General features: G+C 45.8%; 1 protein-coding gene across 1 annotated transcript in view; it reads left to right on the top strand.

Annotated features, from left to right (window-relative positions):
- Positions 1 to 18,585, top strand: part of ADAMTS20 (ADAM metallopeptidase with thrombospondin type 1 motif 20) — a 779,002-nt gene that overhangs the window by 674,434 nt on the left and 85,983 nt on the right. The window contains exon 29 of the mRNA XM_069628019.1: positions 12,194 to 12,361. Within this exon, the coding sequence (XP_069484120.1) occupies positions 12,194 to 12,361 (168 nt within the window). The remainder of the gene's footprint in view (positions 1 to 12,193; positions 12,362 to 18,585) is intronic.

Raw genomic sequence — 18,585 nt, forward strand, 5'->3', positions numbered from 1 at the left:
ATGATAGGAACGGTGGATAGCACTGGGGCAAGACGCTGGTCTTGGAAGCTAAACTACGGAGAGCAACAGAGGTTTGAATCCCGAATCCACGCTTGAAACCAAACTCGGGTATGGTATTCGGCATGTTATAAAAAAACGATTAAATAAATAAAATCAAAATGATGATTACTTTAACTCTTATTGCCTTACAGCGTATTTCTTGGAGCACAGGCTGTGTTCGCCAGTTAGCTAAATCCTATTCCTTACCGATTTTAGGTTCTTCACACTTGAAGAGATAGACTCCATTTTGAATTCATGCTTGTTGCAACTCCTGGTTTCCTTGGCATTGGTAAAAACACAGTCTTAGGGTGTAATGTACTCAAAGGTCTTTGCAATGGTTATAGTTTGTTGCGCTTTTTCCATTTGCCGGTATCTCTCAGTTGCGCCGTTGACTGCTTGCATCCCACAGGTGCACCCTTATCATGGTAGCGAGTAAGAGGCAGAAGTCATAAATGAACTGCTAGATTTTCTGGTTCCTCTCGCACTTTAACTTGAAAATCTCTCACTAAATGTTCATTCTCCCGGCAATGGGCCATCTGCCTCATGGTTGAAAGAAGCCGCGCAGTACGCACTTTTCCGGCTTAAGTTTGATTTAGGGAAACAGTGTTAGAGTCCCTTTAGTACCACACCCTGCTGCCATTACAGTCCATCAAGTGGCCAATTTGTCTGAGGAGTTGAAAATGGAAGCTTGTTTTTGACAGAAGGAGGGAGGTGCCACTATCGAAAAGGGAAATTCAGGCTTCCTGATTGGCCTGATAGCTAGAGTTCCATTGAGATGCTATTCCATTGGAATCCTCTTTCCCCAATCCAGGCATCAGGTTGCCCCTGTCAAAGGGCAGAGACCACTCCTTGGAATGTCCACTCGATGGTAGATGTTCCAGCCGTCAGCATAACAGTGAAATGGTAGCCTTTCCTCACTGAGGGGCTCTGCTGTTTGGAAGAAAGGACGTATAAGTTAATGATGTTGAGAATATAGGGCTCTGTGTACGATGATAATAATGATGTGGGTAGGATCGAAGAGGAAGTTGTCCATCAGCAGCCATTGGTTCTGTCAGGCAGATGTGACCTGAAACACTGCATGTTCGGTCTCGAAGAGTCTTGTTCCCAGAGGCGTCGCTAGGGGGGGGGCTAAGGGAGCTATAGCCCCTGGTCTTTTGGTTATAGCCCCGGATATAATCTCAGGAGCTACAGCCAAAAGGCTAGCTAGCCCCCAGTCCCAACAGTTCCGACATCAGCGTAGCCCCGGGTCTTTTCCAGACCTAGCAACACCCCTGCTTGTTCCTGTGGCTATGTACTCCAGTAAGTCGGCTAATGGAAAAGTCATGAAGGCCTCCAAGGGAAACAAGCACAGTCAATGATCCCTCATTCAGCAATTGCAAGGCTGTTGATCGATATGGGTGGTTCCCATATGGTGTCAGGAGGGGATTACTGACTGGTGCATTTTCATGATGTGAATCAGCAACATGATGGTGCCAGGTGTGGATAACATGTCCTAGTATTTGACATTCCTGGGACAGGTATGTAGAGGGTAGGAGTAAGGTGCATTTTTGAAGAAGGCTGTGCGAGATCCTTGAATTTCATGTGATCTATGCTGGTTGACAGGAAGCTTTAATTTCTTGGTTACTATGCTGATTATTAGGAAGGATCTGGTGACTTGTGTTGAAAAGGGCTGTGATGTGAGGCACGCTGGCCTGGTCAATTAAGTATTTGCTCATTCTGGATGTGTCTGTGTGGCCTGCTTTCTGAGCTTGCCGCATTCTACCTTCCTGTGTTTTGGCTTCATTGGGGCGGCATCCGTTTGTCTGCTTCAGGTTACTCCCCAGCCTCGATTCTTTGCCTTCACAAGGATCCCATGATCGCTATTGCTAATGCAGTCGGGAAATCAGAACAGTTTTAGCGACTGTTGCAGAAACCTTGGATGGACAATAGTTTGTGGTATACCCATCTACACCGTTTAGTTCAGATGAGCTGGAACCTGACGCTGTTCAGAGACATCCTTTGTTGTCATGGGAACCTTCTCTTAATGCGAGAACTGGACTGGGTGGTTTTATTGGATCTTTCCTAATTCTACACAGTACAACAAAGCTTCTTTGCCATATCTGATAACCTCTTCCAAACACACTTCCATTAATTCTGTAGAGAAGCCCCACAATGCTCACACCAGAAAAAATATAACCCAGTAGGGAAAAAGGCCCAGCACACCTCTTGCAGGGAGAACAAGGTTTATTCTCATTTAAAAACTAGTACGCGATAGCAAAGAAGTCTGCTCCACAGAGCACTCTGACAAAATCAGCATGCACAATAGTTTTTAAAGGTAAACAGTATGAAAACTGACGTACATCACATAGGTTACAAATCTAAGTCGCTGATTGGTGCGTCCCTGTACGTAGGCCGCCTGCTCCATAGGGAATCCCCGCCTTGTCTGCTCATCTTCTTCCGCATGGGATTCTTCTTCGTACGTCATCAAGTGTGAAGCACCCAATATACTATTATTAACACAATTCAGTACATCCCCTGTCTGTGGCCTAATGTGCACCTGGTACTGCAGACATGATGGCACAGGTGTGTGCGCACAGTGTAGGCGGGCCGCGCCTCTCACATTCATGCCGCGTGAAGAGGGCACTCCTCAGCGGGACAACGTTGGGTCCGCCACCTCCTTTGTCGCGAGTGTTTGGGTGACTCTTGGCGGGGCGGCTGAGTCACTCTGTGTCTACGCAGCGCTGCGCTTAAGTAAAAGAGGCCCACATGGATAATGCGTCCGGTCTCAACTCTATTTGATTTCTAACTACCGTTTTCTCTTGACCCACGTCACTTCCTTTTCCACCCTAGCCCAAACTTTCACATAACGATGTGGTCAAACTGGAAAGTCCCAACATGACACCAAGTGTCTTGGTCTCCTATTACATGTCCATGTGTTTAAATATCAGTACATTTGTTGGTAAGGTTTGCATTCGTTCCATCTTTACCAAATTCTATATTTTAGTACTGTATGATTCATAGAAACAACTGTAATTGAATGTATCATTCACTACTGGAATCCCTTCTGCCAACGTTCACATAGAGTGCCCGTTGGCAGCTTGAGCCATGGTCTGCATGAAAGGACATTGGTAGGGCGCCTTGAAGCATTGTGAGTAGTTTCTCAAGGCACTGACACAAAACCTCAGGTAAATATAAGGAACTCATGATGGCAACAGTAAAGGCAGACAAGTGATCACAGTTCAAGGGTGTTTATTAAACTGTATGCAGGTTGGAAAAACGCCTATTCTAAACCTAAATCTTAGATGGGATCAAGTGTCGACCATCAAATGAAAATAAGGCAGTCCTAGTGGCGTTGTGTCAAATTAAAAGGGCCTATACTAAGAAACCTATTGCCAAACCTTACAACTAATACAAAAAGGGTGGGGGGGGGGGTTTCAGGAATAGAAGGAAGTGTTCATAAATAATATGTCAGGATGCGCTATCTTGGTTCTCCCTTCTCCACGTTTTGAGCACGGGGTAAGGTGGGATGTTGGAGCACACCACACACTCGAGCTTCCCCAGCACGAGTGGATAGTTCTGTTCCAGTTTATCAAGAGTCTCGATGGCCAAGTCTTGTTTCACTTGAAAGTCTCTTGCCTTCGAGGGCCTGATGTATTCAAACAACAAAACAAATGTTCCTTCAACAAAATTAAAGTTTGTTTGCTGGTTTTACTTAGGTGAGGGCTCTTTACCCATGGATATCCCTCTTCCGGGTGCTGACCTTTGTTCCTTTCAATATCAAGGCCTTTGGTGGTTGTGGTTTTCCTGGTCCTGAGGGCCTGATAAGTTTACCATAAGAAAAACGAACAAACACAAAGTTCTGTTTTATGTATTTCTCGGGTGATTGGATTCACCCATGGGTCCCCCTCTTCTGGGCGCAGACCCCTCTGTGCTTTCAGCCTCCCTCCACCAGGTTCACTCTGGCTTTTCTCAGGTGATGGATCTCCCTCGTTCAGTGCGAGTGACTGGTGGGTGAAGGAGTATGATTGTGATGGTGTGTTTTTGAATGTTCTGGGTGGCTGGGTGTATCCCTGGGTAGACAATGCAATGAGTGGATGTAAGAGAAGGTGCGAGTGAGTGACTTGTGGGTGAATGAGTATGGATGTGATAGTGTGTTTTTGAATGTTGTGGGTAGGTGTGTGCCTGTGTCGAAAATGTAATGAGTCGATGTAAGAGAAGGTGTGAGTGAGTGAATGACTGGTGGGTGAATGAGTATGAATGCAATGGTGTGTTTTTGAATGTTCTGGCTGGATGACTGTGTGCCTGTGTAGAGAATGCAGTGAGTGGATGTAAGAGAGGGTGTGAGTCAGTGACTGGTGGGTGAATGAGTATGAATGTGATGATGTATGTTTGAATGTTCTGGGTGGGTGTGTGCCTGTGTAGAGAATTCAGTGTGTTGAGGCAACAGGTGGGTGAATGAGTATGAATGTGATGGTGTGTTTTGAATGTTCTGCGTGGGTGTGTGCCTGTGTAGAGAATGCAATGAGTGGATGTAAGAGAAGGTGCGAGTGAGTGACTGGTGGGTGAATGAGTATGAATGCAGTAGTGTGTGTTTGAATGTTGTGGGTGGGTGGGTGTTTCATGTGCCTGAGTGTTGAATGCACAGTGAATTAATGTGAGAGGGGATGTATGGGTGAGTGACTGGTAGGTGAAAGAGGATGCATGTGTATGTGTGTTTGTGTAAGGACCTGGGACACTCGGGATCACTAGAGCATTTTTGACACATCCTTTATGACTTTGCATGTGTTACTGGTATTTTCTGACAACGCCAAGTGCATGAGTGTCATGACCTGGCTAGACTGGCATTTTGGTGCAGTCTAGCCATCACTTACTGTGGCATGACATTTATTACTCAGCATCTTTAAAAAAGCAAGCATGATAAGTAGTGTTACCTCGCAAAACTGATGCTTTGGTGTAGCAGCCTGTATATATTTTACTGTAGCATGACCTTTTACTAACTGAGCATCTATGATGAAGCTAGCATGATAAGTGTTCTTTTGGATCTAGACTGGCTTACATCAGAACCAGTTTGGATATGTGTTCTTATTGTAATATGCCACTTTTAATGACCAAACCAATGGGAGTATGTTCTTACATAGGAGTACTGGCATATATTGGCAAAGCCACTTTTGTGCCCAGTGCCAGTAGTGATACTATAAAAGAAAAACCTTAAAGCAAACATAAGAATGATCTTATATGGGAATACTAGCATATGCTGGTGGAGCAAGCAAGGAAATGTACGGGCATAGCCAGCATGAAAATGTTTTTTTATACTGGCATATTTTGCAGGGTCTGGCATGATAATGCACTGGGAAATGCCCTGCGCACTTTTGGTGACTTGCATCTATTGTAGTTTTTTTTAATTTTTTACCCTATACTTTAAAAAAACGATTGTTGGCTTTTCCTCCACATTTGCCCAAAAGCGTGCTGTGTAGTGCGCCATTTTAACCCATCATTCAAAAAATTTCTCGGGGGAAGAATCCATCCCCAACCGCCAAACCCATTTTCGTTAGCTTGCGCTCCCTCGTTACGCTCAGTCGCAAGTGCATACATGTGGCAAATATTTACACCCTCCAAAAAACACTCATCAGCCACTACCAATGGTTGGTATATTTGTGGACCAAGCACCGCCCCCTTCTATCTACGCTACCTGAAACATTAAAGCGTTCATTAAAAAACATATATACTTCTTTCACATGCAGTAGTGCATGCCCCTGCAGCAGCATAATCTTCATGGACATTGAAGACACGTGGTGGTCCGGGCATGCGCTGTTTTTTGTTAAGGAGATTGCCGTGGGGTGCCCAAATGTTGTGTTATGCCATTGTCTAACAAAGTGGTAGTGTGCAGTGCGCGCCTTGAAGTCGGCCATTGAGTTCCCGGGTGAGAAGCAAATCTTGGGTGTTTTCAATTTAAAACAACTGTGTGGTGCCACTGATTTATGTGTGCAGCAATGATATTACATTAAATGGTGGGGGCTTTTTAATTCCTCTGGCATCCAGTATTAGGCTTAGATAATACAAACTATGGGGGGTCTTGGGTATATTGAAAGAACCTTTGCCAGCTATTATACTCCAGCAAAGATAACATTATCAGGTGCACTCCACTTTGTGCACACAGACCAGTCTAATAGGTACCTTCTTTCGTAGTGGCAGCTGACTCATAGATGCAGTTATAAGCAGGGAATTTTGTTGATACTAAATCCTGGTCAATGAGTTAATTTTCAGGCCTTGCTCGTGCAGCATTTTCCTCCTGGGCAAACAGCAGCGCACGCCTCCCCAGGTCAGTGCTTTTTTGGCTTGTTTAACACAGCAACGCCACAGATAACAAGTAATTCTGTGTCCATTGATCTATAGATGTTTCATACACTAGCTGAAGCCTGCATTAGAGATTTCGGTTACCCTGTTATAAGTACTGCATTATGTTTGTCTTACACATAGGCTCCATGTCGAATATGGAAAATTACATTCCCCAAATGTGTGATCGTTAGACAAATCACACCCCCCTCGATGCCTCGGTTCTTATATCTGGCTGAAATGAGAGTGCCTGAAACACGGGTGCTAGATGCATCTGAAAAATCTGAAGGTCGTTTGCCATCACTTCCCGTGATGTCACTTGGGGGTGGGGTCAAATGACATCACTTCCTGTAATCTCATCAGGGGGTCAAGAATGGTGTGATATCACTTCCGCTATCCCTGGCATTTTGATGAAATGACGTCCCTGGGCCGGGACAGAACTCGCTCTGGACGGTGGACTTTCCTTTCGTTGGGACACCATGACGACAGACGAGCACCTTGAGTTCCTTTAGATAGGTAAGGAAACCCCTTTAGAATAGGGAAAGCTGGGCCATTTTCTGATCATTTAACAAAAGTAATTTAGAAATGTACTCAAAGAGTCCGACCCCTTCCTCCGACAAACCACAGTACTTATAAAAATCCTGAATTGTAAGACCTGTGAGAAAATCCCCTGCTTTGTTTTGGAAACTTGTAGTGGGGTGACTCAGGTGGCTGCATGCCTCCCAGAAGCCAATAGATATTGGATTTAGTGTGATATGGACGACTTATCCACATGTAACATGCAGGGCGCAGTCGCATGTGCGTATGATTTGACCTTGGCCCCTCCAGGAGAACCATCTCTAGTACAGAAAAGGCAGAGTCTTGTCAACCCTCTGGGTTAGGAGCCCACATAGCAACATCCCTGAGCAAGGCACTGCCACATTTACGATTGCCTCACTCATGCCCAGCGACCCTCGGTCATTGGGAAGGGGCAGATACTTTGCATTTACTGGCTGCATACAGTCCACACTTCACACGCGCTTACTCAACAGAAGGCCTCAGAGCCAACTCTGCTCCTGAGGGGTATCACCCGTTTACTCCAAACCGAAAAAACGGAATGTGAAAATGTGGAATCTTTTACTGCACATTTCACCGCAAGTATATGTGGGGGTTGGTATTAGGGTAATAAATAAGGCGAAGGGGGTTTGGGTGTCGGTGCGGGTCTCCCCCGCATATACTTGCAGTGAAAGAAAACAAAATTTGGCATATTCGTATTCAGCATTTTGAATTCACAGCGATTACATGGACCCCCTCCTGAGGCTGCAACTGCCCGCGCATGTTCAGCGAGATGCACTATCCAGTTCCAAGATGGCAGACTGGCATTTTGAAGCCGCAATCTAAACTTTTTGTATACTTTCTTAGTAATGTCTTACAACAGATGAGCCTCAGCAGCTTTTCAAATCAGACCAATGGCCAATCAGAGTAAATAATGATATACAGCCAGAAATCCTGAGCCCAACTCTGGACGAGAGGCAGCCAAGGCCGGTGATGGAAGAGGTGACCCGGAAGTGGTTAGCGTGGACGATTCCAGCAGGACATTAGCAGAGTTTGGATCGAGTATAGGTTGCGAGAAAGTGATACGCGGATGACAGAGAACGAGCAGAGGGAGTTGAGAAAATTGGAGGCTCAAGAGGGAGAGGAGAGAATGGCAGGTGGTACAAGTCGGCCAGTTTAAGAGGTAGCAGGAAGAAGAACAGCAGAGGATGGATGGTGGAAAACATTACAGGTTGGCAGGATGAAAACAGCAGCAGTTAGAAGGAAGGGAACAGCTGGGGATTAATGGAGGATAAGAGCAGGGGTTTGCAGGATGAAACAGCAGAGGTTAGAAGGAAGGGAAGAGCAGAGGATGAATGGAGGAGAACAGCAGAGGTTGTCAGGAGGGAAACAGCAGAAGTTAGAAGGAAGGGAGCAGCAGAGGATGAACAGAGGAGAACATCAGAGGTTGTCAGGAGGGAAACAGCAGAAGTTAGAAGGAATGGAAAAACAGAGGATGAATGGAGGAGAACGGCCGAGGTTGCCAGGAGGAAAGTAGCAACATTTAAAACGAAAGGGACAGCAGTGGATGAATGGAGGAGAACAGCAGAGGATGAATGGATGAAAACAGAAGAAGTTAGAAGGAAGGGAACAGTAGAGGATGAAGGGAGGGAACAGCAGGGGTTGTAAGGAGGAAACCAGAAGAGGGTCGAAGGGAGAGAAAAGCAGAGGGTGGAACTAGGAGAAAACCGGGTAGTGGAAGGCAGAAACCCACAGTGGGTGGAAGAAGGACAATAAGATGGATGTGTCAGGAGGAGGACTTGGAGGTGAGGTGGGCAGGAGTTAAGAAAACACGGCAGCTACAGTTGAGGCATAGTCTCAACATTTTTGCTGGTTAAAGGGGTTGAGTTCCTGGGGGTAGGGGGCCGATCAGCACAGGCTGCAGGTTGTGAAGGTGGGAGCCTCTAACCAGCTTTTGAATTGTGTTTGGTCTTGCTGTTCTTTCGGGCCCATGGCGCGCTTGTTGCTTATCTCGCTCTCCAATTTTTTTGCATTTTGCACCCATTTATTACGGTTGCAGGTCTTTAGATGGAACGGATCTGAGGGTTCCTGCTGGGATTGCAATGAGACTGAGAAAGCATGAAAGGTATTTTGGCCCCGATCCAACAGGCCTTGTGTGAGGGGGAGATGCTTTTCTTTATAAGAGACTGGTCAACAGACATTTTAGTTTCCCCAAGTTATGTTATGGTGATTTATACTGGGGAAATGTGAACTCAAGTTTGAAGGCTGAGGATCATCCTGACTTGCTTCTTCTGAAGGAAGCGTTATTTGTGATGATGTTGATGATAACAATTATTTGGTGATTTATATAGCCCTTCGTGCCAGATTCCTCCGGCTTCTAAGCACTTTAACGACTGGTGTCACCATTATCATCCATACGTGGTACTCAATGGTGGTAGTGCCTGAGCACTTGAAGCATGCAATGGGCATAGCTGAGCACTTCATGCTGCTTGTGAGTGGCCTAAAGGCTGTGTCAGTGCTTGTAATGTTATGTTAAAGGGTCTTGCACCACGCACTGGCGTTGTCTTGTGGCGCTCTGGTAGATATGCAATGGGAGGGAGGGGCTTGGAGGTTTGTTAGTGGGGTTGAGAGGGAGAAAGAGCAAGAGAGCTTTGATGTACTGTTGGCAGCTTGAGTTTGGAGAAACCGGTCACTGAGCATTGGTTCGTTTTTGGTCGGTAGCCATTATGTGGTGGTGAGGCCTGGTTGTGTATGGTTTGGTTTTGTGTAGGATGTTGTGAAGTGTGTGCGGTTTGTGGTGCGGTAGAGGTCTGGTTATGTATGGTTTGGTTTCATGTCGGCTGTTGTGAAGTGCGTGCGGTTTGTGGTGCTGTAGAGGTATGGTTATGTATGGTTTGGTTTCATGTCGGGTGTTGTGAAGTGCGTGCGGTTTGTGGTGCTGTAGAGGTATGGTTATGTATGGTTTGGTTTCATGTCGGGTGTTGTGAAGTGCGTGCGGTTTGTGGTGCAGCAGAGGTATGGGTATGTATGGTTTGGTTTCATGTCGGGTGTTGTGAAGTGCGTGCGGTTTGTGGTGCAGCAGAGGTATGGTTATGCATGGTTTGGTTTCATGTCGGGTGTTGTGAAGTGCGTGCGGTTTGTGGTGCAGCAGAGGTATGGTTATGCATGGTTTGTTTTCATGTCGGGTGTTGTGAAGTGCGTGCGGTTTGTGGTGCAGCAGAGGTATGGTTATGCATGGTTTGTTTTCATGTCGGGTGTTGTGAAGTGCGTGCGGTTTGTGGTGCAGCAGAGGTATGGTTATGCATGGTTTGGTTTCATGTCGGCTGTTGTGAAGTGCATGTGGTTTGTGGTGCAGCAGAGGTATGGTTGTGTTTAGCTGAGAGTCTATGGACACACTGCAGCAGCAGGAAGAGGGATGATTTGCAGCTAACATGATTTTTCCGCTTAGTGCATAGAGAAGATGACCCTACTTCCTTATACAGCTCTGAACACGGGTTACTTGGAAAAGAGCCATTAATAAGGGAGTTATTGACCCAAGGTTCTTCTTTCCTATGCCTTTGCCAGTGCTTAATTTGTACCAAAGAAAATTTGTTAGTACCCACATTTTCTTCTAGTATGCTTCCAGGCTGGCAGCTCCCCGCCACTGTTGCCACCAACCACGGCTGTTCCCCACCATGTCAACATATTAAGGGTTAAAGTTGAGACTCGCACAGGCTCATTGGGGTTTACAAATACCAATGAACATAACTGAAAATAACACAACACGCCAGTTGTGTCTTGAAATGAGACGCATGTTTCAGTGCTTCTTTAAACACAATCATGGTGAACATTGTGCTGTTTTTTTTTTTAAGTTGTCCGCCTAGGCACAGAAAACAGACCATACGTGCTTTACCCCCCAGGGTAAATTGATGGAAAAATGCAGGCAAAATCATTACAGAACAGATAACTGTTTCTGTCAAACACAGATATTCTTGTGTAGGTTGGCTCTCAGGACATTCACTGCTCCTGGGAAATGGCCTTTACCCTGGCATTGCCCCGGTGTTGGTGCTGCTGGCTTTCCTGTTGGTTGTCAGCCCATTATTCTGTGGCAGAGCTGCCAGTTATTGCAGTAGCAGAAGGTGCGACGTTCATTCATCGACAGTGTTTTTTCGTTGTGTTTTGGCAAAAATATTTTCTCCAAAAAAACGAATAAACTGTAGGGGGTTGTGTGTGAGGGTATACATCTTGTTGGGGAGTCAGGAATAGTGTAAAATGAATAGAGGGTGGGGGGGATGCGGGGGTACCACCACATATGAAAAATACTTTTTTCGATTAGCTTTTTAAAAAAAAAAACAAAATCGGCAAAAAAGCCATCAAACAACAACCCACTGTTCATGAATGAACATAAAACCCTAGCAGAGCGGTACCAACGTCATGCAGACTGACCTAAGCAGTGTGCGTGCAATGACCACAGCCGCGCCCGGCATGGTCACCTTCCAACTGGGTGTTATTCATGGAAGCGGTTAACTAGCACTGCCACGTCAGTGTGCATCATCGGCTTCATGATTTTCAATGAGCCAGTTCAGGATGCAGGGGCACGTGGCCAGTGCACACTGCTGTTGCTTGTTGCGTGGCTACCACTGACGGACAGATAGAATAGCGTTGCCAAAACACCACATCATAGTCAAACTGAGTCTGAGACAATATGTGCAAGGGCTCAAAAATAAAATCCAGGGCTGAGCCCTGGCAAACACCCCCACACATTAAGCACGGGTGCTAGCTCTGTGTGTGTTTAAAGGCTTACTGTTGTCTGGCATTGGTGAACTAACACATAAAAAGGCAGTGAATTACACTCAAAGTGCCTGATCACAATTTGGGCGGTATTTTATTAGCGTTAGCGCCCACCCGTCCAGCGGTATTACCACCAGATCACGGGTTGGGTGCTGTTTGTCCCCATTCCCCGTTGGGTCCATTCGCAATTACCGTGCGATAATACCGCCAGCGCGTCAAAAATTGACATTTTTCCAGAGTGTTTACACCGAGCTTGGAGTAAACATGCTAGACTCGGAATTGGGCGGACCCTTAAACGCCCAACTCGTGATCAGGCCCAAAGACTTGAAGAATCAATATTTCGATGTGATGAGCTGTAAACATATAAGCACACGTGCTTGCTTGAAAGGGGAAGTTACATAAACCTTCATGTGCTGTATCATTTTGATTTGTGTAAAATATTGCTCTTTTAGTAGCGTGATTTCTTTTAAAAATATATATATTTTAGACGCCAATTTAAAACATGAGAAGACCCAACCAATCTGCTCTTTTTTTCTAGTGCTCAGTGTCCTGTGGAAAAGGTGTAAAGCTCAGAGAGGTGCATTGCATTTCAAAGGACTTTGTGAATTTGGAAGAAGAAAATTGCCGGCATTTGGAAAAGCCTAAAACCCATAGGACTTGCAGGTTGGACCGATGCCCTTCGTGGAAAGCCAACAGGTGGAAGGAGGTAAGTGCAATTTCCAAGCATTAGACTCGCAGACCCTCATCGTACCGCCTCCTGTACCACCCTTCTGCAGGCCGATACCCCTCTGTGTACCTTGCTGCACCACCAACCCTATTTTCTGTATAGTGGCCCTTTCACCGCTTATCTGGTGGGGCCACTAGAGAATAACAGGCACAATCGCTTCCCTGCCTATACTCCTTGGAGGAGGGGAACCCCCAAGGTACACTACTCCATGCATAAACAATCCCCATCAGCCTTCACTACCAGTTGTGGTAAATAATCAATGTGCACCATTCTGTTCTGTAGTGCATTGGAGGCGCTCTGCACTTCAAGAACACCTCTGTAGTATTATTAGGTGAGAGAGAGTCACCTCAGTAGGAGTTTGGCGGTAAATGTTCTGAATACCTCCAAAATCATTTACTGTTACCACCACTCGGTCTTGTGGGCTTACCAGTGGTTCATGAGTGGAGGTAGGGTAGTGTAATTCGCCAAGTCTCAATGGGGATTTTGGTGCATTTCCTGTGAGCGGTAATTCTGCAGCGGTAAATCTGCCGATTTAGAGAGGAAAAGTGGAGGACTTACCGCCAGCTTTTTGGTGGAGTTGAATCCTCCACTCTTTTTTCCAAAACTTGACCCCTTCACTTTTCCTTCAAAGTTTGTATTTGGCGATGTGGTAAAAACAGCGGTAATTCCACCATTTTGTTTACTGCACTGCCAAACTCGCAATGAGACCAACTATGCCAAACATGTGGGCCTGATTCCCAAAGATCTGCTAAGTCCTTGGACAAATCTTTTTGAATCGCACATGCGCGTGAGCATCTCGGAGATGCTCAACGGCACCTCCTCATTGGATCCAGTGCAAATCATTGTGAAGCAGGTCCTTCAGATTGTTGACACTCACAAAAAGATGGGAGAAATAATGACATGGCATGGCAGCAGAAGTGCTTCCCCGAATTACAGGGATGCAGAGTCTTTCTTTTATCTCTAGTTCCTCAAGGACCCTTAAACAGCTGGACTGCGTGTGAAATCTGTTCCGAAATTGGTTCCTAGAATGCACCTTTGATGATAAATAGATCGCCTCAATTTCTTGCTCCGTGAAGGCTTCTAAAATGATTTCCACGTAACCGTAGCCCCAAGCATTGCCTCCGCTAAATGACACGGCTGCTGGTTTTGAGCCACACATCTGCTTAAGTTTGACTTTCCAGACTAGTTATTAGACCATGTAGAGTGAACGATTGAGGCACGCTGCCAGGAAGGCCCATCCCAAGACTGCCTTCAAAGCTTTCCCAGACTTAGCTTTCAACGCTTAACACCGTGGGTTTAAAAATGGAAATTTACTTGAGATCAAAACCATGAGTTTGGCACAAATTTTAAGAGGACCCAATAATGGGTGCCAGGTCTGTAGTTTATCACTCCTGTGTGTGGTGTTGAATCTAACGCTTTGTGTGCCTATGCTTAGCTAAAATCCGCGCCGACGAGTGTTCTGGGACTCTCAGCGGCAGAGTAAGTCTAGGTAGACATATGGTTATGAAGGATTGATACCAGTGAAAGAAGCATTGCTTGTTTGAATTTTGCAACATATATATGCTAGGCTCCCACCATGTCCATTCATCCTACAAGACATTTCTCTCTGGGTTTGGTTAAATACTGCTTTAGCTCTCAAGCAGATCTAATGTATATGAAAAAAGAAACAAAACACTCCAAAAACAGTTTGTGAATGCCGAAAGATAGTCAAAGGATATCAAGGCAATATGCATTCATTTTCACACATGGATCACCGGGTTCTATGTTCATTCGTCAACAGTGTTTTTTTCAATGGGTTTCTGCCAATTTTCTTTCCTCGAAAAAACGAATTGCAATTTTTTTTTTATATTCGCAGGTTCGCCCTCTATCATCTTCTCCCCTATTATTTACAATATCCCAGAACCTGCTTAAATACCCTTACCCACAACTCCCTATATTTTACGATTAGTTTATTCGAGAGAAAGAATAAGGTGAATAAACCCACCCTTGATGAACAAACGTTGTATCGGTTCATCGTGGTCGGCGATAAGGCCCTCTAAATGTATATGGTTTGGAACCAGCAGATGGGCTTCCGTGGCTTTCTTGTTTGCAAGGAAGTTCCTGGGAGCAGGATTATCATATGTCTATGTCTAGATACACAGGTCCCTTACACTTTTCAGATGCCAATGACTGGCCAATGGTCACTCATGAAGTACAGCTTAAGATATAAGGAATATGAAAAGGGTCCGGAGGGACCCATGTGAAAATTTAGTGTGAGAGTCGGATGTGGTGGAAGATAATTGACTATTAAGTGATTCACTGCATGAGGTGATGTTGTGTTAATCGCTTGAGCTGCAAGCCCATCAAGAGAGGTGGTCAGCCTCTACCTGTGGCTGCTGTGATGCAGCTTGCCACGGAATACCGATGCGGTCCTATCAACTATCACTGACGCGCAAGAGTCGTGCCTGTGTACTGAGAAGCCAATGTGCATAATTGAAAGACGACGATTCAAGACATCAATTTCATGCTTAGAGTACGATCGGATAATAAGAAACGGCTAATACCAATGGATTTAATGCAAGCATTGCAAGGCTCCGGATGGCTGCGTGCAGTGGAAGATGTGGTTAAAGGTCTGTGGCGGTGGATCGAGTTAAGGTTTTTGAGATCCTTAAGCACAACCTAAGTACTTGAGGATATTGTGAAAGGCATTTTGTAGAGTGAAAGATGTCCTTGCGGGATGCTGGCATGATGGTGATGATAGTCAATGGACATCATAATCTCCCCCTGTGACACAGACAAGTGTGGGTTCTGCTGCATGATCGACCCTCATCCGGGATCATGAAGCGCCTGGAAGTGACCATGTGAGGTGCCAGCCTTCTAGGATCACCACATGGAATAGTCACTTTGTCTCCAAGGACACATAAAGTGAGGGTCATCTAATTTACTTTGCCTCAGGGCCAAGTAAGAAAAAGCCCAGAGATAATAGTGAACAGCTAACAAATGACTAAATGAGGAGGCGTCCCTCAGGAAAACATATCCCAACCAATAAAATGACAGCGAGGAGCAGATGGGGTGGACCTCATTCAAAATGTCATTATTGCGCTGTTGGTCATCCGTTCTTAGGCTTGCACCCCTACTGCCAGGATTCACCAAGCACTTACCAAACATTTAGATGCTAAAAGTGTTGAAGTGCTGCGCCCTGATGTCTGTGTGGGCTTTCGGCAAATAAATAAATAATAACATAATAAATACATTGAAATATTCTGCGCTTCATTTCATTTCAAAATGTTAATTAGCATTGTAAATCAGTGTCATATGGTTTTCCCTTTTTTTAATGTCAAGCAGGACTGGAAGGCCTCACCTTGACTCTGTTTTGACTACATGGGCAAACAGGAAGATGCAATGCTGGGGTTTTGCACGTTGCTTTGACGTTTTCTCAGCCCCCAAAGCTCTTTCATGTGTGTTATCGCATTTTTAAGTGCGTTAAGGCATTTTCCAGATGCCACAGATTCCTGAAATAAGTTCCACCTCTCCAGCTCGCTGCTCAGTTCTACTGTCTTAACTGCTCACTTTAAAATTCAAATCTATAAAGCCAGTCATTATTAGGTTCCTGTTCGTCTTCAAACCAAGCATTACAAAAATGGTAAATGCGAGCCATCACATATAGAAATATTTGAATAAAAACAGGGTTATTTTAAGTTATTTCAGATTAAGCTCGTTTTAATGGTTCTATGAGATTTTAACAAACCAAACAATAAAGAATGACATTTTAACGAACCCATACTAACAAAATAAATACTGAATATATTTTGGGGGGTGCCCCCCCCCAAGCTCCCTCTTTCCCCATGTTTAAAACCCCAACCAACCCTGTTCCAACCAGAGTGAACCCCTTACCCCACCTCCAATTCGGTATTTTCATTGTTTTGTATTCGTTATAATTTAATTCTTTATTTTTTATTAGGTATAATCACTGGATACCGGTTTTAACTCGTTCTACATGCTTTGAAAGTCTGCAGTTTGGTCGTGCACTTTTGGTTAACCTGAATTTGACCGTTTGTTCCTGGGGGTGGGGGGTACCTCCAAAATCCCCCCTCCCAGCCCCATGCTCGCAGCCTCCTACTCCTTCATCTGCATATAATTATGAAATCGGTCGATTCAACCACAACCAAACTGTACATTTTCAAAAGAAAGTATTTTAAAACACAGGATATAGTTTCCAATATCATTTTGGCAAGTCTGCCTGGCACACTAATGTATCATTTACAACAAGCATTGGCAAAGACACTAGGTTTTGGCTGTAGCATGTTAAGTGCAGCCTCGAATTCCCCCGATAAACTTCACACAAAGCCTGAAAGAGAGCAAAACCGTTCATGCCATTACAAGCAATGCCACCCACTAATGTGCGCAGTGCCGTGGTGATAGACGCTTCATCTATGGGGTCAAAATCACGCACAAATGATCTCACGAGATTCGCGGAGCGAAAAGGGGCGGAGCTACGAGTCCGCGAAAAGAGAACAGTGACAAAGGGAATCAGCCAGAGGCTGCAAAGAGGAGTCACCCCCGGCGTGCCTTCTAGCTGGTACACAGCAGCTGGCGCAGGGCCTGCCACAGGGGCCCCTGTTACCCAGAGCTAAATACCAAGACTAAGGATAGTCTCATGGGTGCTTTGAGTGAACTGAGTGTGTGAGTGCAAGCACACTCTCATGTAGTGAAGCCAACTACATGCATGGAGCACAGTGAGTAAGCATCCAGCCCTGCCCTGCACGGAACTCTAAATACCCTGTTTTACATTTTAAGAGGTGTCTCAAACACCGTTGAGCACAAATTGTGTCCTGTCTTTTGAATAGACCACAACATAATTGGCGACGAGGAATAGAACCCACCCAGGCAGACTATGCAGGGCGCTACGCCACGCCCCGCTTTCCTCCCCTCTCCGGGCACCCCTACCATACCATGGTAGCAATGGGAGCCGCTGTTTTCCACCTACCTGGAGGCCCTAGGTGGCACTGGATATGCACCAGCCAGAAAGAAGGCCATGTTGCGAAATGCCATGGGGGTGGAAGGACAGCGCATCTTTGCAGGGCTAAAAGATATGCCTGTTGCAGGCGACGACGATGATGTCTACAAGGAGGCGGTCCGCCATATTGTGAAGAGATTCACAAACAAAGAAAATGTAGTGCTTCACAGACTCAAATGTTACACCAGGTAACAAGAGAGCAATGAATCCGTAGACTACATCACCAGAATGAGGGAACTAGCAGCATCATGTGGGTTCGGGGACAACGTTGAGCAAGTCATCTGCAACATGCTGGTAGTCCGCACGAATTCCAGGAAAGTGCAGGACAAGTACATTCAGGAGAAAGAGGTCGACCTGGACAAGGCAGTACAGATCGCCAGGGCTGAAGAGGAAACCTCCAGCAGGCGCAAAGAAGTCAGAGGGCCTTCACCAGTTCCAGAACTGTCCACTCTTCAGTGGATAGGGCGCAAGGACAGACAGCCCAGTGATTCCGCCAGAGATAAAGTTCCCAGGCAGAGAGAAGCACCAAAGTGCTATAGATGCACCAGCATCAAGCACATGGCAAGCGACCCGGACTGTCCAGCCAGAAATAAAGAATGCTCCAAATGCAGACGTTAGGCCATGTGGCTGCAGCCTGTACGTGACGGGGGAAGGCCATTGCTCAAGTCGACGGTGACAGGTACTCTAGCAGCGACGACGACCAGCATGACAAGCCCATGGTGATCACGGTCAACGCATGCCAAGTCAGGAGAGAAAAAACCCCACTGCATCGTGAAAGTGGATGGGATGGAGGCACGTGTCATGGAAGATTCAGGATCGGACCTCACCATCCTCCCTATCCAGACGTACAAAGAAATGATGGGATGGGACCGAGTCGGAATTAGGAGCACCAGCCATAAACCGACAATGTTCGGAGGGGCCACAGTGGACCTTCTAGTATATATTAAGGCAAAAATCGAATTCAAGGGCAGAACCACCACCACCACGAAAGTCTACTTCTTGTCCCAGGGCCCAGCCGTGTTGGGATGGGGCGACCAACATAAGCTAAGCATACGGCTAGACCCTAGCACTCCCGATCAAGCTCTGCTGGTCTCAGCTGAAGGAGCGTCAGACCTGAGAGAAGCATTTCTCGGGTTGTTCTCCGAAACACCAAGAAAGATAAAAGACTATGTGCACAAGATTTGCCTCAAACCGAATGCCGTTCCAG

The sequence above is a fragment of the Ambystoma mexicanum genome, chromosome 12 (assembly GCF_040938575.1).
Source record: "Ambystoma mexicanum isolate Mex_15411 chromosome 12, UKY_AmexF1_1, whole genome shotgun sequence".
Taxonomy (NCBI): Eukaryota; Metazoa; Chordata; class Amphibia; order Caudata; family Ambystomatidae; genus Ambystoma; species Ambystoma mexicanum.